The sequence below is a fragment of the Hesperophylax consimilis genome, chromosome 3, assembly GCF_061612785.1.
Source record: "Hesperophylax consimilis isolate HC1 chromosome 3, BYU_Hcon_1.0, whole genome shotgun sequence".
NCBI classification, from domain to species: domain Eukaryota; kingdom Metazoa; phylum Arthropoda; class Insecta; order Trichoptera; family Limnephilidae; genus Hesperophylax; species Hesperophylax consimilis.
Genome location: NC_142838.1, coordinates 23,063,010 through 23,089,895, shown reverse-complemented (window position 1 = coordinate 23,089,895; position 26,886 = coordinate 23,063,010). Strand labels below are relative to the sequence as shown.

Below are 26,886 nucleotides of genomic sequence, written 5' to 3'. Positions count from 1 at the left end.
ACACGGTTGACATTTGTCACATGAGAACGGGTCGCTTCTACGATTCGTTCGTGAGTTCAACAGCTCGGCTGTGGAACGAACTGCCGTCCTCTGTGTTTCCTCCTTCCTACAACATGGGACTCTTCAAGACCCGTGTTCACTCCTTCCTCTACACAAAAAGACTCTCCACACAGCATCCCCAAAGATGACATAGGCCCTGAGGGAAATTATTTTCTTCAGGGCCTCCTGTGTGGAGTTAATATAAAAAAAAAATTAAAAAAAAATATTCCACTTTCTTTTCCACCTTTTACTTCGCCTCACAAAATTGCAAAATCGGGTTTGAAATAGTCCAACTTGCTCCTAACACTGGAACATGGTTGTACTGTAGGTACAAATAAAATAATTCGGTACAAGTGGGTACCAGCTACCAAATGTTAAATTCTCGGGCGGAGGAATTTGTTCCGGTCGGTTGTATTCTGGTTAAATTTGGGCAGAGAAAACATCACACTGTGCAATGATTCATTCCTTTGAGTCGAGCAAAGCAATTTATTTACTCTCTCAGAAAACAAACCAAAAAACCGCTAAGACTTTCGGTGGGTTTGCGAGCTCACGGAATAAGAAAGCACTCGGTACTTGTAAGTTTTCAGCGTTCGGGTAATAACATCATTGTTTAAATTTCTTTATCATTTCGTTGCTTACATAATCCGCGTCTGATTATCTGATAAATAATCAACAAATGAGAATCTTTTCACTTGTAAGTAAGTACCTATTACTTAGTGTGAAATTAGAATGAAAATGGTAAAATGAATGATATGTTAGTAGATTTGAAAAATAAATTAATTATTTATTTATTAATACTTCAGATAAATCTGTATAAAACATTTAGCAGCACTAGTAACGAAACATTACATTTAATTAAAAAAATGGAATTTTTTACGGATGACTAGATTTTATGGCAAATATTTCATTAATCTAAAATCAGTTTTTTAAGTATTAATTAATTATACATTTAATAGGAATTAACTCTTGACAGGCCAAGATGTCAAACAAAACGTCTTTAACTAAGTGGGTCTTCCGACGACCCCGTGCATTTTTCTGTCTTTTGTGCTTTTAAACTATAAACATCCCAATTATGCAGTCAATTATTAATGGTAACTTATGTATTTGGGCAGGAATACGTAAAATACTAAAATGATATGTCAAGTATTTAAGCTAAAATAAGGAGGATAGTAATTATGGGTACTACCTACTCCTCCACTTGGCTGCGGGATAGTTAATGAATAAATCAAAAGTTTATAAATGTTTTTGCTATCTACATAAATGCAATAATTCCCTATTTTTATGATAATTGTTTTTCTTAATTAAAAAAATGTAATAACTTAAATCCCGTTTTTTTTCCTCACATTTTTTTCCGTAGACGAATATAATTTTTCCGTATAAACAATTCAACTCATTTTCTAAAACTTACCTTTTTTAATACGGACCTTATTACCTTGGATACGGCAATGTACATCTCGTACCGATTGTTTGAAGGAATTATATCCTTAGAGGGAACATCACAATCAAGTCACAACTTAGTGTCTTTGATACTAAACTAATATTTGGGTCGTTTCTTACCTAAGCAATGGGGTATTTTTACTAACTTTGAATATCGGTAAATATGTTCAAGATTATTTTTCTGATTCTGATCATTGTACTAAAAATGTGTAATTCTAATGTTTTCATTCATAATTATTGATCTTAACCCTCCAATCGGCAATGTGGCCTAGCCAGGACATTTTGATTTTCTATTGTTGACATGTTGACTTTTTGGCGAGCAGTATAAATATATCATACTATTAAGCGAGCTGCGTTGAATGGTGCTAAGGCTGATGAATTAACGTACGGTTCGTAGAATAAAAATGAAAATTACGATAAAAACTTCCAAGACTGTACCACATGGACTGGACAGGCCATCATATATGACATCAAGGTCTGGTGGTTCTGTGATTCGGATACTAACTACCCGCTCAGAAGTCAAATTTACACCGGAAAACTTAAAAAACCTGAGCATGAAGTGAATTAAGGTGCACGAGTGGAGTTAGATTTAGTTTGACTTCGACGGAATTCTGATAGAAAAAAGGACTTATCTAATGGTACTATACGCGCAAACAGAGTATCTGTTCGGTTATATACATAAATACAACATATATACTACATATATACAATATATTGACACGTTCATACACACTATTTGCAAGCCTGCCCTTATTTTAAACTAGTTTGATAGCCCACACCTCTTATTTAGTCTGGCCAGGCCACATTGCCCATCCAAAGGGGTAAAGAAGACCTAAGAACGATCTTAAGCCGCACATTCCGAAATGGTTCCAACTGGCTACAATGTCATTATGACATAGAAAATTCCAACGCCAATATCATTATGACGTGGAAAATGCCAATGATCGGCTAGACGGCTGCCGTCAACGTCGCCCGGCGTGACGTCAACGCCGCCGAATGAATAAACAAAAATGAACACATCGTTTTGGCAGCAAATCATTACAGAAAACTTATTTATTAACATAAAAATAATTTCACTTTCGTAATTGTTTCTTGATTTTTTTAGAGAATAAAAAACAGTAAAAATACCCTATAAAATTTTTTATAGGGTATTATAAAATATAGTGTTCTTGTTAAAATTTTTAAAAGTTTTAATTATTTTATGGTGTAAGAATACCTTTATTTAAATCTATTATATTCCATTCTTAAACTAGACTAATTACCAGTTTCTAAATAGAAAATTAATTGGTCAGTTAAAAGAGCAAAATGTTCGCGATTCTTCCCTAAATACTTCAATATTTCCGCGTTGTTCAACCATTCAACAATAGCTGTTCAAATAAACCCACCCCCGGCCAAATTCAATAACGCCCACGAGTCTTTTTTTAATTGAAATCTTCTTCTCAATTACAGTCTCGGTAAACATCGATTCGTTTTTTAATGCTTCAATCAGTTTCCCTTTTTTGGTAGAAAAAAAAAGATTAAATCATACCGTCGTGAAGAGCAACAAATATTTCAAGTAGTCAAACACGATATAGTGGTGTAATTTCGGGGTTAGCCAATAAGGAATAAACTAAGTAAGAATAATTTAACTATTATATATTTGTTTATAATATTTTGTCATACCTATAATAATATGAAATGTGGAGGAAAATGAGTGGGTTCGTTTATAGGTCTTTGATATTTAATAAAGCAATAACGTTATCGCGCGTGTTAAAACACCTAAACAATTATCAATAATAGTATAACAGTCAAATATTAACTTTTCAAATGCTTAACCGGATTAGACGACAAAGTTAAAGGTACCAAATATGGTTTCGGACCTCTTACGTTATGTAACTTAAAGTCTATTTAGGTATAAAAGCGAGAGGGAATCATTTCACTACCAGAATTGATCGAAACAATTTTTTTTTTTTTTAAAGAAAGACAAACATTTCCGGGTTACGAATAACCTGATAATATTTGAAAATATCTTACTACCACCACAGTAAGCTGGAAATGTTGCTTGTGTTGTGATGGAGGACTTAGCCAGCCGAGGAATTGAACACACTACGCCTGGGTGGGACCCAAACGCGATGTCAACTCAGCCACCAACCGGTCCGTGGCCGAGTTGACATCGCGTAATTTATATATAGTACAATAATTTATAAACCTTGTTATTATTATCATCTGATTAAATAAAATACATTAAAAATAACATCTATTAACAGTATTGTGTTTTCACAAGTGTATTGTAAATATTGTAAATATATTGAGGTTGATTACAAAAGATTCAAAATATTTCTATACTATTGACTTTTCATCTTCGTTATGAGCTGTTTTTGCCAGCTATTTTAATGTTTTGAATATGGCCATGAAATGTTTTAATAATAATTACATATTAAGAAAGTTGAATGACGAAAGAACTGTTGGCAAATAATGAAGTTCGACGCTAACAAACAAAAATGTTATTTTTACGCAGAACCACGTACTTTTTTCGTACTGTAGTTTTAAAAGTGCTAATGAAATGTTTTAAAACATACTAACAAGCACATCGACTTGATGATGTACGACAGTGATGAACTTCGCGAAGATGATATCCTGCCGGTCGCTGTCTTTTTGAATAAAAGAGGGGTGATGTATACGGTATTTGAGCCTCACGGAGCTCCCTTGAGGTTCCATTTCATCACGTCTACTGAGTGATGCAATAAGGAAAGAATACATCTTTGGGGGTTGAATCTAGACAGGAAATCATGTGCAGTTTTATCCCTTATCTTTGTACTTGCCTCGAACTCGAGGGTGGAATTCAAACACACAGCACCCCCATTGGAGGGCTATCCTGAAAATTGTTTCTCTAATCTCTAGACTTGATTTCAATAGACTTCCAACTCAATGAGGAGTTTCTTCTGTCTGTTTTTGCTCAGTTCACCATTGACGAGCAATTACGTGCAATCTACTGGTAGATAATATCTAGAATGAAGATCATAATTATGACTGTTGTCTTACCTCTAGACTTGACTCCACTGGTCTCCCTGACAGTGATGTCCTGACCATCCTCCCTCCTCCACTGCACATGGGGTGCAGGGGATCCCCTAGCTCGGCATGTAAGCTTTACGGTACCCCCTTCTGGTACCATGACATCCCCTGAAGTCTCCTCAGGGATGAAATCAGGAGGAACAACCACTTCGAGGTACCCGAGCTGAAAAAAATAAGAGAAATAACATTTAGAAATAGCATTACAAATTTAATAATAGATTTGGTCGAATATTTCAAACTTCAATTCGTTACGCCATTTAGAACTGTTAACATATGAGCGGTCCTCGTTAACGACGAATTTATGGATCGGTTCAGCTTATGATCAAGTTGTGTTATGATCAACTGTCAAGAATAGTGGTCATGTTGTTCTACTTGTCAAATGATTCGACGGCCGGCGTGGTCTAGTGGTATACGCTTTTGACTACAGATCCGAAGGTCGCGGGTTCGAACCCGGCGTGCGCAAATAAATTTTATTTGATTAATTTGTGTTATTTCACAATTAATTAATTTAAAATAATATATAGTATATTTGCGGCACGTTCCAGAGTGGAAGATACTCTCAGTATCGCCCTGGTGTAAGACCACCATTCAGAATTGAAACGTTGCTTGAAATGGCTTTAGCCGTGTTTGGTGACCAGATCTGAATAGCCAGGTACTTCCCCACCTTCCTCTTCCCCATCTCCCTCCCCTCCCCAATACCCTCAGCCTCACAACATACCCCAATTGGGGATGCCATAGTCTCACTGGCTCCAGACGGGAGCAGTTGGGACTCTTGTGCGGTAATACTGTAAAAAAAAAAAAAAAATGATCACAATTTGATCGAAAACCAAAACGAGAAGAAAATCGGCGCTTAACGTGGACCACTTAAAATAACAGAGCAAATAAATTAAGAAAAAGCAAAATTTCGTAATTCCACGATATAAGTATTTCGTAGATATTCACAAAAAATATATTGTTTTCATAAATTAGTGTAATAATGAAAACAACCCTTCGAATACAATTCATTGAATACAATGGCTGTTACATGTATAATTTTTTTATAAAGAGATCTAAAAAGCTAAGTACTTCCCAACATTGCGTTTATCTTCCAAAGACCCCTCCTCCCATCCTCCTACTAATTGCATTTCCCTCCCAACTATCTTCGGCATAAAATATTCCACGACTCTAGGATACTACAGTACCCCCTGACTTCGGCAGCCCATATCAAGGTAGACAAGTGCCATCAGTTCCAATATTCTGTTAAAAATATTATATATCACAGATACTTTATCGTTTGTCTGAATTCTCAAAACAAAGGCTTCCAATTTTGAAAAGACGTCACTTAAATTTATTGCAAATCGAAGAGTTCATTGAACTGGAGCCACCGATAAAATTAGTATTTTTAATACGAAAGATAACATATGCTCCAGTTTCGCAAACAGAGATCAAAAAGACGTTTGTGCCGCGTATTCTAAACCGACTATGAATAAATCCCTCGGTGTGTTTGACTTAAATCATTTCAGTGCATTTATTCCGGAGCTAACCGATGTCGAACGGTCGTCGTCGGGTTTTCATGACGTCCGAATAGAAGCCCATTAAATCTCATGTCCTAGGAATATTACCAATGTTATCACTGTGTCCGACTTCATTAACCAAACTGGTCCAGAGAACCCGACCCCCTTCCCACTCCCATTATCTACCTCCTCCCCCTCCCCCTTTCCCACCCCACCCGTTCTGACCAACCAACCCCCTACCGATTCGATCTCCAGGGACATCTTGTTATATCAATTAAACATTACATCCAGAGGAGCAGGAAAGCTGTTAGCGGTTGGCTTGGAATTGAACCAATTAAGATAAGTTAATCTCAGAAATATATTTTCTGCAGATTTGTCAGCTGATGAGTGTGTTCTTTGGGTTTAGTCGGCAAATATAATCAAACATACATATTTCGGTTGTGGGTCAGTCTGTGATATACCTAATTCTGGTTCAATGATCTAAATTTGTTTTAAATTTGAAGTTACATTTTCCAAATTGGAATTGATTGTGTCATAAAATCAGACCAGTGATAAAGTACCAACCTATAAATATAATATTTTAATATTAAAATATTATTTTAACCAACAATTTGAAAAAAATCTGTCAAGAATTCGGATAAGCGATAAATAGCCTGGGTTTCAGGGGTAAAATGACAAACTTCGGGAAGTGATTATACATGATGGCAGCAGTACAAAAGATAATTAACTTTTTTCGGAATTCCTTTTTTTCCCATACAAAAAGGAATTTTAATTTTTTCCATAAAAAAAATTAAACTTTTGTACCTGAAATGGACTGAAATTACCTTAAATCGTTGAAATATCGAAAAAATTATTTATCCCTTCTCTCATTGGTTTTATCATGTAGAATCACCTACCAGAGTTTGTGCCTTTATTCCCGGAAACTTTGTTTAATAAAATGTTTTTAGCAGAAAATTATTTTATAGCCAAATTTGAAATTTCTTGGGGATAATCTTGACAAGTAAATCATATTTCGTGGTTTTTCAAGCGTCTGGGATTTTTAACTAATATTCTATAATAAATTTTCAATCCTACAATTATAATATGCCGTGATTTTTTTACGAATCTACGCTAGTATAATACACAATCTTTTACAAAATGCATTCACTCTTTTTTTCCTTATAAAATATCACAGATACGTACATAAATTTGCATCATACTCTCGTTTTTACTGAAAAAAGCTTATTTAGAATTTAAATTATTCAGATATTTTCAACATTATTAAACATATAATGTGAATTATGTTACTTATGCTTTGATTTGCTGACTCACAGGTGGTAAGTTGTTGGTAAATGAGATTCCACGAATGATAGAGGGCGGAAAAAAATAATAATAAACTATGCCAAATAACTTCACAACCAGCTGTTTAGTGGTCATTTTAAAGGTTTTTCAAGGTTAGCATTCCCGTAAATAATACACTTTTTTTTAAATAAAATTTTGTTGTTTACCAGCAAACAAGACGAACATTTAACGAACTAAAAAATTAAAGACACATTTTTTTAACTCTCTTATTTTATTCATGTTACAACAATTTTTTTCCAATCACAAACAAACTTTTTCCAAAAACTCTGTGAAGGATACTCGTAATATGAAAACCTTAACTTTTCACAAAAATTCCAGTCCGGAACTGAAAATATGTAAATTCAAGTTTACGTTTATTTTATGGCACCCGCTTAATTTATCTGATTAGCTATGTATTCATGGTAATTTCACTATAGATTTAAGTTATTCTTTATCTTAACTTAGTCACCCTCGGGGTGATTTTTAACAAAGACTTTTCTATATAAATTATCCAGTTACCAAATATTACAAAACTGTATGTTGACAAAGTCTAAAAGTAGCATCGTCCATTTTTCTAAGAAAGATTTGGTTTTCGGTGTTTTTCAAAATCAAGTGAAAAATTAATTCGTGATTTTTTTTTTAAATTTAAAAATATATTTTAAGTAAGACTAGTAGTCTTTGTAATTCGTATCTGTGTGTTAACATGGAGATCATTCATCAATGGTTAAATTAACATTGTAAATTTGTAGTAGTTGTAAAAATTAAAAAAAAAACTTGTACACAGCTTGGGGCAATAAATGCATTGCTAAACGACTGATGATATCGCATACCGGAAGATGCCGCATCTTAATAATTATTATTATATTTGGATGATTTGTTGGAGCTGTTTTTGTGCAAAATCACCTCAAGATTGCGCATAGGTTCCATCAGTCTTCTTACAGCTGCTGATGTTGCTGATCTAAGAGTTGACTGCCTCAGACCAGTGTTTTTCGGGACGCATAGTTCAGAAATGTAGGGTGTGGCCATTTCATTGATGGTTTAAAACACCGTGCAGCACAGTTTGTACTGGATTCTTTCACGACACTTGAGCCAGTGAAGGTTACGAAGGTGTTCTGAAATGTGTGAATATTTTGAAACCCCGGTTATGAGCCGTGTCTTACTGTTGTTTTAGGTTTAACTCTTTATTGTAAATGTTGACTCAATGATAGCTATCCTCTGAGACAGCATAAGAATAACGATTTTAATTCACTTTTTTTAGAGTTGTTTTTTTTGGTTTGAACTACTCGAAGCTTCTTATTTCAAGCTACTATGATATAAAAATAAAATATTCTTATTTTCTTCCATGTTTGTACTTCGAAAATACGCTTGAAGGGTGAAATACAATTACATGGCAAAAATAAAATAGAAGTGAACAAAACAAAATTATCATACCATTTTAAAGGCGACGTTTATTGACAAAAATTCCCAGGAGGGCATTACAGTTTTGTCTATGTAGTTTTTTTGGATAGTTTTCATTGCTTATTTTTCTTGAAAATTCCTGTTTTAGTAAGTAAATAAAATGGTTTAAATTTTTATATTCTTTTAAAACTGTGTAACTAAATATTTTGTACTGTGTCCAAAGTAATAATTGCTATTGAATTTAAACCATTGATAAACTAAAATTATTCAAATAAATTAATAAAAAAAACATTAGATTATTTATTCAAAAGTTTGTATATTATTTTAAAAGAAAGTTAAAAACAAAATCCCTGTATAATAGTTTCAATTAAAATTTTCCAAGATATTCTTCTCTGCAGAAAACTACCGCAAGAGATCAATGATAAGGAAATTGACTGCATTTGAGGGTGAATAAACCTCACCGGTGTGGAAAGAAGATTTATTTTATTTATTTATTTATCGTTTCTTTACATTGTATCTTTTTTTTAAGTTATAATTTTTAACCTCACTAGGACAAGCCTGTGTTGAGGTTAATAATTTTACAAAATATTAAAAAAATAGTACAAAGATTATAAGAGATTTAAAATAGTACAAATATTAAAAAAAAATAATTCAAATATTAAGATAACAATATTGTTACATTGACGTTTCTGCGAATTGGATACCTACATGGTACCTATCAGCCTATTCATTACAATATAATGCTGTAAACATGTAGGGTGACCTAGATATTTAATTGCAATAAAAATGTAACAAACTATTATTTTTTTTTAAACAGAGAAGAAAGAAAGAGAGAAAAAAACATTCACATTAAAAAAAGAAAAGGATGAAAAAATTAACTTATTCAAAATATTATGCCACAATTTAAAAGGACAAAGATGAAAGAATATGTTGGAAATCCTCGGATGGCAGAAATAATTTAACATTCTTTTTAAATGTACACAAGGAATTTGACGATTTAATGTGATCTGGAAGGCTATTAAATAAAAGTGGAGCCTGGTACAAATAATGTCTCTGCCCAAATGAGGATTTAGGGTGAATTGCCATAAAGTTCAGACCAGAGCCAATTCTTGTAGTACGAATTTGTTGCGTTCTTTTAGCAGAACTAATATTGTTAAAAAATCTGCATAACGTTTGTAGGATAAATAGTTGTTTTAAATTCATGATATTACATTCCTTATAAAGTAACTGTGTAGGATATGTAAATTTTTTCTTATACATAACTTTGAGAATCAGTTTTTGGGCAATATTAAGTGGTTCTATTACAGTCTTCAGGCAGGAACCCCAGCACACTATATTATATGAAAGTAGGCACTGAATTATAGCAAAATACACTGTTTTTAATTTTTCCTTGTCTAGTACATGTCTGAGATCTTTAAAAATATAGATAAGTCTCCTAACTTTATTTACTAACATTTCGACATGATCATTCCACCTCAAAAATTTATCAATTTTTACCCCCAGGTATTTGAGGCTGTCTACACTTTCCAAGGGGTTGCAGTTACACGTTTGCACACAATTGTGAATAATCAAATTATGAGAGGTAGATGGCTGACTTTTATAAGAAATGCTAAAAGTGATGTATTTGGTTTTTTGTGTATTTAAAGTTAAAATATTATTACTCAGATAATTATTAACTATTCCTAAACCTGTATCACATTTTTCAAAAGTTTCACTCTAATTGTTACCCTCAAATATTAGGCAGTGTCATCTGCAAAACTAACAATGTTACCTGGAATTTTTAGACTGCATAAATCGTTTATATAAATAAGAAATAATATTGGCCCGAGTACACTACCTTGTGGTACTCCAAATGAGATAGATTTACTATCGCTTAACATTTTATTTATTTCTACTTGCTGTGTTCTATCACTAAGGTAAGATCTGAACCAACCCATAGCTGTATTATCAATGCCTAAAGATAATAATTTCTTAAGAAGCAACTCGTGGGAAACCGTATCGAAGGCCTTTGATAAGTCTAAAAATACCGCTATAGCTTTGTTGCCATAGTCCAGTGCGTTTATAACTTTGGTCAATACCTTTAATATAGCATCACTCGTACTTCTGTTCTCTCTGAAACCAAATTGGCTGTCGGAGAGTATTTTGTATTTTTCTAAAAATGATACTAATCTTGACTTAGCCAGTCTTTCTATTATTTTTGAGAGAGTATTGAGCAAAGATATTGGTCTGTAATTATTAACACTTTCGTGATCTCCACCTTTGAAAAGAGGTATAATCTTGGCATTTTTACAATGGGAAGGAAATATGCCATTCTTAAAGCTAAGATTAACAATATGAGTTATAGGACCAGCTAACTCATAAACATGCTGTTTATACACCATTATACTTAAGCCATCGATACCACAGGAAAAAGACATTTTTAATTCATTTATAACTTTAGTAACTTCAAAAATGTTAGTAGTTTTAAATTCAAAACTATCTCCTGTAACTTGAGTACCAGGTTTAAAATTATTAACAAGATACATTTCGTTGGTTTTATTAGCACTGCACAAGTTTTTTGCGTATGTAGGACCAATATCACTGAAGAAGTTATTAACATGGTTGGTAATTATATGTGGATCCTCCTCCAATGAGATAGTTTTGTTATTGATTACTAATTTTTTTATGGACACTTGCTCCTTTTGAATATTTATGGCTTCCTTTATAATCTTCCACTGTTGCTTGTTATTACCGTTGACTTTATCCAGTTTCCTTCTGTAATACGTTTGCTTTGTATATTTTATAATTTTTGTACACCAGTTTCTGTATCTCTTATAATAAGCCAGCAGTTGAATATTATTAACCTCTCCTCGACATTTGTTGTGCAGTTTGTCGCGGGTTCTAAGGCATTTGATAATTCCATCATTTATCCAAGGTTTTAAGTATTTGATGTTATGTTTTACACTTTGTACCGACGAGCAACTTTCCACGTGCATTTTTAAACATTTTACCAAGTTTTCAGTAGCTGAATTAACATCTTGCGATGACAGGACTGACTGCCATGATTCTTCTTTTAATTTAGCCTTCAAAAGAATGTTATTTATGACGGTTTTGATTTTTTCATTTTCCTTTGCTATTTTTTTTTGTCTAAAGCTCATAAATCTCAGCAATACCGCATCATGATCTGTTATGTCAGTAGTGAAGACAGCTCCCTGTGGTTCAAATTTAGATTTTACCATAATGTGATCGATGCAACTTGAAGCAGTAGACGAAACTCTTGTAGGTGAAATTATAATAGGCTTTAAGCCGTGAAAAGGCAAAAGTGAGAGGTATTTTTGAGTTTTTATACTGTTCAAATCTAATGTATTAATATTTATATCACCACATAAAATGATTTCCTTATTTTGTATAGATGTAGAATCAAGTAGGACACTCAGTGATTCAAGGAAACTATCTATATGAGTCTGGGACGGAGATCTGTAAATGGCTATTAAACATATATTATTCGATATCTGCATTCTTAAGCAGTTTGCTCCAGGGAAAACAATTTCCTCAACAGTCGCCTGAACATTTTGTTTCACGTAGGCAACTACACCATTGTTTTGCAAATAGTTATTATTTGTATTGTAAACTGTGTATCCTGGGATGCTAGGTATATTGATCAAATTTTTTAGCCAAGCTTCTGTAAAAACTAATACCTCAGGACGATGTTCTATGCCATCAAGCATAGTTAAGGTTTCATCAAAGTTTTTACTTAAACTTCTAATGTTTAAACAAACTAAAGAAAAGTTTGAATGTTTCAAAAAATTTTTGCAAGTAAATGAATCTTTAATAGTTAAATTAGGTTCTGTATTGTCATCCAAATCAATGTTTTTTCCTAAATCGATGTCCATTTTTAATATATTAAATATTGTCGGTGCCTTTTACCATACAACTTCTAAATTCTATTGAGGTCATCTTCGTGTTTTATTTCTTTATTTTTTTTTCCTTCATCTTCTTTCATTAGAATTGATCCATTTTTAAACCAAATATATTTGTATTTTAATTCTCTTCCCTTTAATTTGGCTTTCCAAAGCAGTTCTTTAAAATAAGGAGATAGCGATTCTCCTAGGAATATCATTTTCTCACGGTTTGAGATCACCTTCTTGTTTGCCAATAATTTTGATCTTGTTTCTGGATTTCTAATTTTTAAGAGAATTTTTTTCGGATGACCTGGTCTTCTGTCATATTGTCTTATTGCTGATGTAATATCCTCTGTACTTATTTGGATATTAGCACTTTTTATTAGGTTTATAGCAGTTACTTTGGGATTTTCATCTGTCTTTTCCTCAATTCCTGTTATTTCAATACAGTTATCGAGGTTCGACTGTTCTAAACAAGCCAGTCTGGTTTCTAGATGTTTAATAATTTTACTTTTATTTGTCAAATCATTTTTTAAGCTTTCGACTTCTCCTTTAACTTCATTCATGGAGTCCAAACGAATTATTATGTCATCATACTTTTGACAAATAAATTCGGTAGTTTTTTGAAATTCAGACATTTTTTTTTCAATGTTTTCGAGTATTTGGGTTTTGAGTTTCTCCAGTTTTGTGTCTACGAAAGACGCAAATTTAGTAAAAGTATCTTCTTCTGGGCTAGTGTCTTCGGGGGCAGTGTTCATTTTGTTTTTGGATCTTGTAAATGTATTTAGAGTATCTTGTTGTTGAGAGCTTGTATTTTTGTTCGAACTCATGGTCACCCTTGCAGTAGTTTTGGTAGAAACAATAAGATGCGCAAGCGCCGTCAAAGCGAAACAAGCAAGCCGAATGGCCCGAGTTTTAAAGATGGCGGTGGAGTTGGCCAATCACAATAGATTCACTTATACAGTAAACAGATGTCAACTTCACCGTTACTATTTCGCGATGTTAATAATTTATAAATCACTTGAGTAATTTCGCTTCAACGCGCAAAATTCTTATCACAATTGATGCAGTGAACACTTAGTTAATGTCGCAACTGACTCGAATTGAACCGTTCACCGATATACACAATTAAGCCAAGTTTTCAACGGGTCACTATTACTGTGTGCTACTTTGATTGTTGTTGTCCAATTGATTTGACAAGATAAAATGGTAAAATAAATTCACAGTTAAAATAACTAATTGTTAATAAATTTCTTTCGTCTGTGTTTAGCTTAAGTTTATCAGAAATAAATTTCTTTCGTCTGTGTTTAGCTTAAGTATATCACAAATAAATTTATTTCGTCTGTGTTTAGCTTAGGTATATCAGAAATAAATTTCTTCGTCTATGTTAAGCTTAAGTATATCAGAAATAATTTTTTTTCGTCTGTGTTTAGTTTAAGTACATCTGAAATAAATAACATAATTTTGGAGACTTACAAATACCCATTCAAGAATCATAGCACGATTTGAAACTTTATTGTATTTAAAAATGCATGGATCTTGTAATATGTCTCACTGCCCGTAGCCGAAAGGACTACAGCATTCCCAATTAGGAGGTTTTTGAAGCCGAAGGAATTTGAGAGGGGGGGAAGAAGAGAGGAACAGAAGGGAGGGGTTTACTGGCTGGTATGTTGTACACTCTGGAACGGTGTTACATAAAATTGGGTTACCGCCTAAAGGAAAATAAAAAGTGTTCTAAAAAAAATTTATTCGTCTCGATAATTTTTTTTTTTTATATTTTCAATTTTAACGTATCTTCAATAACGGTGACCGGATAAATCATCACAATGATAATTCATCACATCTTTAAAAAAGTCATGGAAAGTGATGAAACAAAAACTTTATTAACTGGGTTAAGTAGGTTAGGTTAGGTTATGTTAGGTTAGGTTAAAAAAACTAAATTTTTCATCATTTCTAATGACTTTATATCACTTTTTGTTAAACTGTCACTGTTGAGTTATCATGGAACCCTTCGATAACATCGATGTTTTCAAGAGAATTTTTAAGTATCTTCGATGATATCGGTGTTTTCAAGAGAATTTTTATGTATCTTCGATAACATCGATGTTTTCAAAAGATTTTTTAAGTATCTTCGATGATATCGGTGTTTTCAAGAGAATTTTTATGTATCTTCGATAACATCGATGTTTTCAAGAGGATTTTTTGCAAACTAACTTTTTTTCTTTCTTGGCCCGGTTCCAGGGCGCAAACTACAACCTATGGGTCCAGAGTCAAAAGTTTTGCTGCTGCACCAGGAAAGTATTCAACCATTCGTTATTTTCAAGATGTCACTTTTGTTGTGTTCGATTGGCCGTTTATCGAACGGATTGTGTTCAAAACTCACCAACTGATAGTACCTACTTACTGCCATTTTGAAGTTATGCGCAGTTACTACAAAGTTTTTCAAAAAGTAAAATGATTTCAAGGGGCTGAAAACCGACAACGAAAACATTATAAAATATAAGAATTTGTTATTTTCTATGTAATTTAATTTTACATATACAGATAAAAAGTATTGACGTATGTTACGGCAAGCTTTGCAAACTAACATCACGTATAATGTCTCGGAGCAGTAACTGCTTTTGCGGCGATAGCGGAGTCTTAAACGGCGTGGGTGGCGAAGGGTGGAATTTCCACAGAAATGTTTGGAATTCATCAACCGCGGTTGCTGTCCAAGCTTGTTACTGATTCCACTAGCGTATTTGTTTTGAACTACGATGAACTGTTACGAACTATTTGATGGATTTGGGAGTTTATCATGTTAACATCGCCTAAATGTCTTTTGTAAATGACATATTTAACATATATCAAAGTAAATGAGGAACCTTTTAAGGAAAAAAAAAATATCATAAAAATCTTAATTATTTTACAAGCAATAATTATTCGCCTGAAACACTCATAAACATTCAAAAATCTCCTGATAAAAGATACATGAATCCAACGGGACTCGAACCCGTGTCCCTTCGATTTCCGGTCAACAGCTCTGACCACTGAGCTATGGCGGCTTATCTCTTATCCGCGAAATAATTCAATATATCCTAGTGTTTCATTCAACAATTACTGCTTGTTACATTTTTTCACCTGAAAACAACCAACTTTATTTAATATGAGAAATGGCGTCATGTTTCTTTTATCAGGAGATTTTTCAATGTTGATGAGTGTTTCAGGCGAATAATTATTGCTTGTAAAATAATTTGTTACCATTTGTGCTATGCATTAAAAAAAAATCTTGTCTTAAACATTAGTTTACCAAAAAAATAATAATAAAAAATCTTGTTGGTATATTAAATAATAGTGAAATGCACTTAAAAACAATTAGTAGTGCATACTTTTTTTTATGTAAAACTGCACAAGTGTCCCAACTGTTCCCAACCGTCTGGAGCCAGTGAGACAATAGCATCTCCAATTGGGGTAAGTTGTGAGGCTGAAGGTAGTAAGGAGGGGGAGGAGACGGTGAAGAGGAAGGTGGTGATGTACCTGGTTATTAAGATCTAGTCACCAAACACGGCCAAAGCCATTTTTTTTTATTTTTTTTTTATTTGGTACATTATTTTGTTACAATTTATGTTTTCCAGTAATGTAGGCCTCACTGGGTGGCTTGCCCGTGCTGAGGCCTTCATTTTATAATATGAAAATCTTATCTACATATTACATTTAAAGAGAAGATAGTAAATTTGAAAAGAAAATAATAAATTTAAAATTAAAAATAAAAATACATAATAATACATTTAAAATTAAAAAAATAATACAATGAAAATAATCTTGTGTGTTTGTGAGTGATGTGTGTTTATGTTGGTTTTGTGTGTTACGTGTAGGTTTTATTTTTATTTTATGCTATGACATTTTGGTAATATTGTCTTTTTTGTTGTCCATTTTGTAATTTTGTGTGTGAATTTATTTTTATTTTCCTCAATTTTAATTTCAATTTTTAGACTGTTGAAAGCTTTTATAGCATGGTATTGGTAGTGTCTTTGTCCAAATGTTGAATTTACTGTTGGAGTTTTAATGTTTTCTTTGTACGCTTCTCTAACTGGTCTGTTAGTGTTATTTTGTGTATGTTGAAATTTATTTTTTTTGTTAAAAATGTAGTTTAGTAGTGTTTTAACGTATAATTGGCGTATATCTAGTACGTCACAGCTGTTGAATATTTGGTCTGTATCGGTCAGTCTATGTTTTTTTAGTATTACCTTTAAGATCGTTTTCTGTGCGGTTTCTATGTAATTGATAGCCGAGTTTGTTGCTCCTCCCCAAGCAATAATTCCATATTCTATTATTGATTGGCAGAGTGCAAAATATATTGTTTTCAATTGTTTTATTTTATATATGTTTCTTATGTTAAGGAAAATGTGGATTGTTTTGAGAAGTTTATTTGTGATATGTTTGATGTGAGGTATCCATCTAAGGTTATGGTCAATTACGATTCCTAGATACTTTATTTGTTCTGTTTTTTCTAGAGGAGGGCAATCGCAGATGTTGGTGTTTAAACATTCGTGTATTTTTATGGTGTTTGTATTGTTTTTTGGCTGTCCCGTGCTATTTATACTGTATGTTGTGAATTTTGTCTTTGATATGTTAAGTGTAAGTATGTTTGAGTCTAGCCATGTTTTCACTTGCGAGATTCCCAAATTCGCTATGTTATATACATTATTCCAATCCTTAGATTTGAAAAGTAAAACTGTGTCATCAGCATAGCTAACTATTTCACCGTCTATTTTCATGCTGCAAAGTTCATTTATGTAAATAGTAAAAAGAACGGGCCCTAGTATGCTTCCTTGTGGAACTCCATATGTAATCGGCAGTGGTTTACTAGTATGGTTGTTAATTTTGACTTGTTGAGTTCTGTTACTCATATAACTTTTAAATAGTTGAAGTTCCTTGCCTTTGATACCCATGTTTTCTAATTTTTTAAAAAGTGAAATGTGGCAGATTGAGTCAAAGGCTTTAGCTAAATCTAGATATATCGCTATGCATTTGTACCCTTGATCTAAGTTGCTATGTATATAATCTACTGTACATGCTAAAGCTTCTTTTGTGCCTATTTTGTCTCTAAATCCATATTGGTTATCCGAGATTAATTTGTTTTCTTCAAGGTATTTTATAATTTGGTTTTTTAATACTCTTTCGAAAATCTTTGATAGCGAGTTTAACAGAGTGATTGGTCTATAGTTAGTTATTTCCATTTTGTCTCCGGATTTATAAATGGGGATAACTAGTCCTTTTTTAAGAGTACTAGGAAAGCAGGAGTGTGTTATACTAAGGTTGATTAAGTGTGTTATAGGTTTCAAAATTTCATTTTTTAATATCTTAATGCAATCCGTTGTTATCTCATCTAATCCAGGAGCAATTCGGTTTTTTAATGTGTTTATTATTTTGTTAATTTCCTCTTCCGAGGTTGTTTTTATTGTAAATCTGTGTTGTGTCGGTTTTTTATTGATATTTGATCTATTTGTTTGTGTTAGTGTGTTTGTGTTATGCAATTTACGGTTCGCTAAAACTTTTCCTATATTTGCAAAGAAGTTATTTACATGATTTGCTATAGTTTCTGTATTTGTATTGACACCTAATTTTTTGGAGTTAATATTTAGATTTTCAATAGTATTTTTCTGTTTGTATTTTTGTGTGTATGTGACTTCTTTTAATATTTTCCATAATTCCTTTGGGTTATTTTTTTCTTTTTTAAGTTTTTCGCCATAATATAATTCCTTAGCCACTCTAATAATTTTGGTGCAGATGTTTCTATATCTTTTATAGTAGTTAAGTTGTTCCATGTCGTAGGGTGTATATTTAATTTGTTTGTGAATTTTGTCTCGTTTACGAATACAGTTTAATATTCCCTGTGTTATCCATAGTTTAATTTTTTTAGCTTTGTGTGTGAGTTTTACTTGTTTTATGATAGTGTTTTTATTTATTTCTTGTGCTAACATGTTATGAAATTTATCCCAGGCCTCCTCCACGTTCTCTATTTGGTATATTGTACTCCAGTCTATTTGTTTGAGTTTTTCTTTCAAGTTTGAGTAGTTAATTATTTTTTTTGTGAATATTTTGTCTTGGTTGGGTTTTGTGTTTTCGGTGTCTATTGCTATCATATTCATGTAGTGATCTGTGATAGTGCTTTCAAGTACTACGGTTTTGGTTTTTAGTTTTGTTTTGATCATTATATGATCTATACAAGTTTTTGTGTTTTGTGTGACTCGTGTTGGAATCTTTATCGTTGGCTCCAGTCCATGCTGTGCTAGTAGTGTTAGGTATTCTATGTTTTGTGGGTGTCCGTTTTGTAAGATGTTTATGTTTAGATCTCCAATGATGATGATATTTTTATTTTTGTTGATTTCTTTTAAAGTATTGTTAAGTGCAGTTAGGAAATGTGTGATGTCGTTTTTGGATGGAGATCTGTACATCGCAAGAATACACGTTTCTTTATCATATGCTATGTGTATGCAGTTGGAGTCTATTATGAGTATTTCTTTGACGATTGTATTTATTTTATCATTGATGTATATGACTATGCCATCATTTAGATTTTTGTGTTTTTTTGTGTGGTGTGTGTTATAGTTTTCTATTGTTTTTGGTACATATTTATCGTTCAACCAGCATTCTGTCAGCACAATTATATCAAAATTATTATCAAGCTGTTGTAGGTATATCGTAAATTCATCAAAATTTTTATTAATTGACCTAATGTTTTGGTGTAATATTTTGATTCTATTTTTTTCTTTTGTAATGTTTGTCCATATATTAAAATCGTTTGTACTTACACAGTAGTGTTGGTTGTCCGAGTCTGTATATTCCATGTAATCCGCCATGTTGGTGATTAATTGTGAAAGTATATGATGTGAAGTGTATTTACGTGTGGAGTTGTGTTTATGTTAGTTTGTTAATGTCATCACAATGTTTAATATTGAAAATTTTGCCTTCCGGGGTCTTCCTGGTTAATAGATGGCCTCTTCGAAACCATACAAATTTGTAGTTAATTATTTTTGCATGGTTTTTTAATTTCCACATTAGTTGCTTGTAATATGGCGTCATTACTTCTCCAATGTAAATGTTTTGTTTTCCGGGCTGGTGTATTGCCTCCGTGGTGAGACCTTTTCTTGATGATAGTATGGCATCCCTTTTATTTTTGTTATTTAATTTGAAAGTTATTTTCGGTGGGTGGTTTGGTCGGCGATCTTGGATGTGATTTATATTCGAAATTTCTGTGTCTTCAGTTTGAACTCCGCACGCAGCAGTTATTTCCTTTATTATGTTTTTTGTCATTTTAGGATCATTATTTTGGATACCTGATATTTCGAGATACTCTTCCAGTGTCGCCTGTTCCATTTCTGTTGTTTTTACTAAAATACTATTGAATTCTATGTTTTTTTGTTCTAGTTCATTTTTTATTTCAGATATTTCTTTTTCTAACTGTGGAATTTTTTCAATAGATTTTATTAATGTATCGTATTGGTCGCTTATAAATTGAAGCGATTTTTTATTGTCCGCAGATTCCGTTTCTATCTTGTTTAAAATCACTGTTTTCATTTCATCGAATTTTTTGTCGATGTAATTTATAATGTAATTCATATTTTTTGGGTTTTCAGTGTGTGTTGAGTCGGAAGGCCGAAAGTTCTTACTAGAAGAAGGAGTGTAATTGGATTGTGATTGAGTTTTAGGATCCAATGTTTTACATTCTTTGCATTTCCAGTTGTCTCTGAGTGTTTTTGACATTTTTTTAAATTTTTCTGCGGTGCTATTTATGCAGGTGTAATGAAATGCATTTAAGCATATGCTGCATTTTATGCTCTTGTTTGGACTAATAATATTATCGCAACTATAGCAGTCCATTTTTGTTATTATTTACGTTTATTGTAATAATGTATTTATTTATTCGGTTTCTGTATATTTGTCTTTTATGCGAGGTTTCTTGATTTTATTTGATAATGGTAATTGATTTATTTAATAACAGTAGTAAAAATATATTAAATTAACACTGTAGTGACATCTATTGGTTTACTTCTAGTTTTTGAAAGATATTGCTCGGTAGGTGACTGGTTTCGCTTGGTCCATTTGTCGATAGATGGTGTAGTACGACAAATTATAAATAATTATTTAAATTATAACGAATGATTTATGATTTTTTTTTTAAGTGTCGCTTTTTTATATTGTTGTTGAATGTATCAGAATATAATTTAAGATCACATGGATTTTGCTTTGAGAATCACTTTTTGCGATCTATTTAATATATGAAACACTATTTGACACTAGATAATGTTCTTGATCAGTTTTAGGGTAGTTAGATAAAGTTTTTAATTGTTATTTTATTTTATTTATGTTGAATTTATCAGGGAAACACTGTTTTGTTCATTTCTACTGTTGTTTTTTTTGTTTTTGCACTATTTTAAACTGAAAAACAATGGTGTTGACAAATTAGATATCGGAAGACCGTTAGGTTTGTTGAGTAAAGTTTTTGAATTTTTATTATTGTTTATTTGAAATTCACTCTTTTATGTATTAAACTTTGATTATTCACTATTAAAGTTTTTTTTTTATACGTTAAATGACTTCAATTTAAACTAAAGATCGGGAGATATTTTGACAGGTGTTAACTGCACTAAGTAGGTAGATTAATTATAATATTATTATTATATTAGATTCGGTTTAAAGTGATATTTTTTCCGCATAACATATCACTTGATTAATGTCTAATTAACACTATATTCATGTGATATTATATTCGCTGGTTTCACTTTTATTTTTAAGGTATAGTCGTTGACTTACAGTTGACCGCTCAACTTTTAGGTTAAGTATTATTGTACCAGGTTTTTATGCTGTTAAAGGGACTATTATTTGTTTTTGGAATTCACTGATTCACTCCACTGATTCTATCAAGTTCTGATTCACTCCACTGATTCTTCATTTCAAGCAACGTTTCAATTCTGAATGGTGGTCTTACACCGGGGCAATACTGAGAGTATCTTCCACTCTGCAATGTGAAGTGCCCGTAAGTATACTGCGTGATATTTTAAATTAATGAATAATGAATAGTAAAATAACACAGATGATTCAAAATGAAATTTACTTATGCACGTTGGGATTTGAACCCGTGACCTCCGGCTTGCTAGTCAAGAGCCTTACCCCTCGACCACTGAGTCCGTCATGTTCATATTTTGTTTGCCCCTTCTGGAAAATTGCCTGATGTTTATGTACATTTCATGTATGACAATCTAGGAATAAACTAATTGTGTTTATTTTTTCAGATCTTTGACTATGCAAATCTTTAAGTGTATCAATCTCTATAGCAGCAAGATTTCTGTAATGTTAATAATTCAGTATGGTCCCTTTCCCTAAGAAAGCTATGTTAAATTATTTACTAAGTCCCTTACTCCCGACAAGTATAATGGACGTACATTTGTGGAAGGCAAATACACCTTTTATTCTTTTATTGGATTTTCTATTCAAGTTGAATAGCAAATACAGCTTTATTCCAAGAGTTTCGCGAAGAAATATTCCTGTGAACGAAGAAAGAAAGTTTGTGAACCTTGGTGTAATGCCAAGCTGCCAGACCCCTAGGCCGGCTGGAAGTATATCCAGTATACCCACCGATTCAGAACAAACAAGAATACAAATATTTAGTAACGAACTCGAAAAAAATATCATTCGAATTTAAACATAATTGTTGTAGATACCAGCATATTACAAATGGTAATTAAGCTAAACATCAATAAAGTTAAAAGATGAAGTTTGCTTTAAGTATATCAAGACAATGAAAGTACATAATCATAGAAAGAACAGAATTAACTATATAGTGACCCTGGTTCCACGGCAAAAAAAAGTCCAAAAGATTTATTTCCTGTATCTCGAGAATGAGAATTGGCCACTGCTCTATTGCAACTCATTTGTTTAAAATTCGGGTGCTCGAAAGTTCATTATGCCAGTGTGGTGTGGAGGATGAGACTCTTGACCATGTCTTCTTCAATTGTAAAAACCACTCTTCTTTCAAAGGCATGTATCGATTGCTTATTAAAATCACCCACCAGTCTCCCCTTAGTATTCCATATTTGCTGTCTCTCAACAACTCTCGCGTATATTCTATTCTTTATAAGTTTATAGATTTGAATGACTTTAATATATGATATGTCCAGTCCCCTTATAGATAATTCACATCAGTTTAACCATATATCTTAACCCAATCGGCACAAAGCACTCTCTTTAGGGTGAATTGCCTAATACAAAAAAAAAACTATATAGTGAGTAGAATTGAAGATTGTTTTATTCAATCTATCTCGACGGCATTTTGTATTTAATTCAATTTATGTGAATTTGAAAATTCTCACACAATAAGTTACATGCATAAATATTATGAAACTTGGTGTAATACACCTATCTACAGTCGTTGAAACTAGTCTTAAACCAGGTAAGCGAGAAAAATGTACACTTTTTAAATGATTTTCGAAGCATGTTTTTGTATTTCATTACCAACTCACAGTACGCTACTGAAATCTAATAAAGTAATGGTTTTAAATGATATGAACAATTGAATTTATGCAAACATTAAAACAGACGTTTTTGTTGATATCAAAGCCTCCACATAACTTATTAGTAATATAAAATAATTTACCAAGTATTTAACAAACAGAATGTAGCAGGAACGAACGATATATTGTTATAAACTTTCTAGAATCCCCCCACAACCAATTTCATACTTTTTACTAATTTAATTTTTTTGTGTTTTTGACATTTTTTATCAGAAATTGTGATGCCGAACATATTTAACCTTTTTACCAGAAACTTTTTTCTTGAAAAGGAATTTCTACGCATTAAATTTATTTAAATTGTTTAACAACGTCTAACCTGTAAAATGAATAATATCATCAAGACAAATAAAAAACTAATTGTTGAAACGTTGCCATTTTTGAAAAGGTTTGGTTCCAAAAGCTGTTATATTTTCTAGCCTTTTTATCAGCCACTTCTGGTGTTAGTTTTGATGAGAAATTAAGCATATTTTGTCGATTGCAAGTCGTATTTCATCATCCATCATGATTTTAAGGGAAAAAGAATATCATAAATACGTAAACAGGTTCCTAAATTAAGCTTTTTAATAATATCGAATAATAAAATCCAAGTTCCGCACCATTCCGTGGAGTCCATGTTCAATCAAGTCTAAGTACGTCAAAATAAACATAAAATTTATTATTATTTGTTTGGTATTTTATATTTACAAAGTCTTGTGAAAACAAAAATTTCGAGTTAATTCATGAATAAAAAACCAGCATAGGTTTATTTAGCGAAGAGAAAAATGTGTAGTTTTTTAAATTCTGAGAATTTAACAACAAAAAAAATCTCAGTAAATCATTGGAAACTTTTTAAAAAATCCTTTGGAAATTCGTGTCCTTATACAAAACATTACCAATGAATTAGTTCATTTGGACTATAGCAAAGGAACGGCTGCGTCCAAATCTAAGAGTTATAAATCGCATGGCGTATAAAATGGTAAAAATCAATTCCAAAAAATGTGTCGAAACTCTGGAAAACCGGATAAAAATTATCACTGGTCTTAACTACGAGTATATAGCAGAAAATTTATTGTGTCATATCTAAACTGAAAAATAAAGAGGTCTTTAAAATTGTCTTGGCTTTTTGACTGATCAACACTAATGTTTTCAGTTGCAGCATCTCAATCATCATGAGCTATAGAGTTATAAAGTAGACATATTTATGCAAAAAATAAGGCTTGTAAAGTTTGCAATAAATAAGATGTATATATGATAGATAAAGGTTTGAACAGCATTTATCGAGATAAAAAAATCTCACTTGGCTTTTCATTGGATCCGTATTGATCTGGCACATGTACTGTCCGCGATCCTCTTCTTGCACATTCCTGATGTGCAGATACCACGTGGAGTGGTCGCTGTGGGACACGGAGACACGTGGGTTGTGCGTGATCACGTGGTCGTGGATGGCCTGGATGGCCTTCGTGTCAGCTTTCACCCAGCCCACCTGGGGAAAATATAATTAAATTTGAAAATCATTTTTATTCAATGTAAAAATAAAATAAGAATAGAGGTTCATATAAAATCTATAAAATGATAAAAGTAGACCGGTCAGTGGCTGAGTTGGCCACTCAGGCCCCAGGCGTAGTGAGTTCAGTTCCCCGGCTGGCTAAGTCATCCATCACGACACAAGCAACTTTATTCCGCTTACTGCGATGGTAGTAGGAGATTTTCAAATGTTGTGAGGTTAGTCGAAACCTGGGATTGTTTGTTTTCCTTTAACATAAATATATATGTAACGAATACGGATTGATGAAGGTAATGCGATGAAATGCAATGAAAGTGAGTGTTGGCATAATGAGTAAGATTAAGAAAACGACGCTTATGTTGTTTTGGCATGTAGAGCGAATGTACAATGAAAGGATTTACCTCAGGAAAATATAAGACGCAAATATGATAGGTAGAAGAAGATGAGGACCCTCGAGGAAGACATGACAACCAAATACTTGAATCGGGCCATGTCAAGAGTCAGAATAACAACAGATTATGTAGAAGACGTTTTATGATTGTGAATGAGACAAAGAGTGTATGCCAAGACCGACTTGTTTGGCGGTCTGTCCTCTCTGCCTACCCCTACGAGAAAACAGCGTGTGATGTGAGTTATGAAATTGGAGTGATGAATGTGAAGTAATGAAAGTGGAGTGATAAAGGTGGAACACTGAAAGTGTAGTAATGAAATTGAATTGATTTACCAAAAATCGTGTTTGTATTAGAAGTTGTAGGATTGAAAGTGGGGTAAGTGTGTATATGAAATTGGAGTGATGAACCAAAAATTGTTTTTGTATTGGAAGTTGAAGTGATGAAAATGGAGTAATGAAAGTATAGTAATGAAATTGGAGTGATGATCCAAAAATCGTGTTTGTATTAGAAGTTTGAGTGATGAAAGCGGAGTAATGCAAGTGGAATGATGAGATGGAGCACTGAGAGTAATGAAATTGGAGTTATGAACAAAAAATCGTCTTTTTATTAGAAGTTGGAGTGATGAAAGTGGAGTAATGAAAGTGGAGTAATGAAAGTGGAGTGATTAAGATGGAGCACTGAAAGTTTAGTAATGAACCGAAAATGTAAAAGGTTTAAATGTTTGTAAAAAAAACAAGAAGTGTATATGCACCATGTATCATATTAAAGTAAATTTTTAATCGCCCAATTTAATTTATATATGGATAGCTGAGTACTGTTGAGGTATTTTTGTGAGATAAACATCTAACATGAATCATGATGTTGTTGATTTAATAAATAGCATTATTTGAAATATCAAATAGAAGATACTTCCAGCTAATTGAACTTCTGTGAGTTCGATGACCCTATTTTCTAAAACGAAATCGTAATATTTATAAAGGCGAAAGGCTGTTACTAGGCGAGATATTATTGGCACTATTGCCTGCATTAAAACTGAAAAACACGTTTTAACACACGTACACCTGTAGAACAAATTATGAATACACAACATTCAATTCTTACAACTCGTGTAAGCAACACCTAATAACTTGAAATTACAATTCCTGAGTCTCAACTGAAAGCTGTATTCGCTTCTGTTCCTCCATCACGGCATTTATCATTTTAAAGATTATAACTATGTGCAACGAGCTGTTTCCTGCCGGCACTTCATGAGCTGAGCGAGACGCTCTCTCTCATCATTACAATAGTAGGGCGTCTCCATGTGCCGGCCCTTATAATCAAATGACCATGCCGCCACTGAATTCCTGGTGGCTACCGACAGACTGAACTGGCCACAACTGCTGACAACCTAGAGGCTAGCCAATTCCTCCTGGCTACCGACTGAATTGGTCACTGATGCTGACAACCTAAAGGCTGGCCAATTCCTTCTGCTGCCAATTGCTGGTAACTGATGCTGACAACCTAAAGGCTGACCAATTCCTCCTGGCTAGCGACTGAATTAGTCACTGATGCTGACAACCTAAAGACTGGCCAATCCCTCCTGGCTACTGACTGAATTGGTCACTAATTCTGACAGCCAAAAAGCTGGCCAATTCCTGCTGCTGCCGATTGCTGGTCACCAATGCTGGCAACCTAAAGGCTGGCCTATTCCTGCTGGCTACCGACTGAACTGGGCACTGCTGCAGCAGTCGCTTGCGCCATTTGCTGTATCGTATGGCGCGTTGATGCACAATGTGCTCCAATCTGAAATCATCGTTGACAGCATTCCGAAGGTCTCAGTTTTCTATCCGTGTGTGGAAA

The 26,886-nt window shown here is 32.9% G+C and overlaps 1 protein-coding gene across 1 annotated transcript in view; it reads right to left on the bottom strand.

The window, feature by feature from the left end:
* Positions 1-26,886, bottom strand: part of LOC149425133 (lachesin-like) — a 231,663-nt gene that overhangs the window by 39,756 nt on the left and 165,021 nt on the right. Inside the window, exons 4-5 of the mRNA XM_089650973.1 lie at positions 24,449-24,634; positions 4,498-4,690 (exon numbers count right to left, since the gene is read on the bottom strand). Of these exons, the coding sequence (XP_089507099.1) occupies positions 4,498-4,690; positions 24,449-24,634 (379 nt within the window). The remainder of the gene's footprint in view (positions 1-4,497; positions 4,691-24,448; positions 24,635-26,886) is intronic.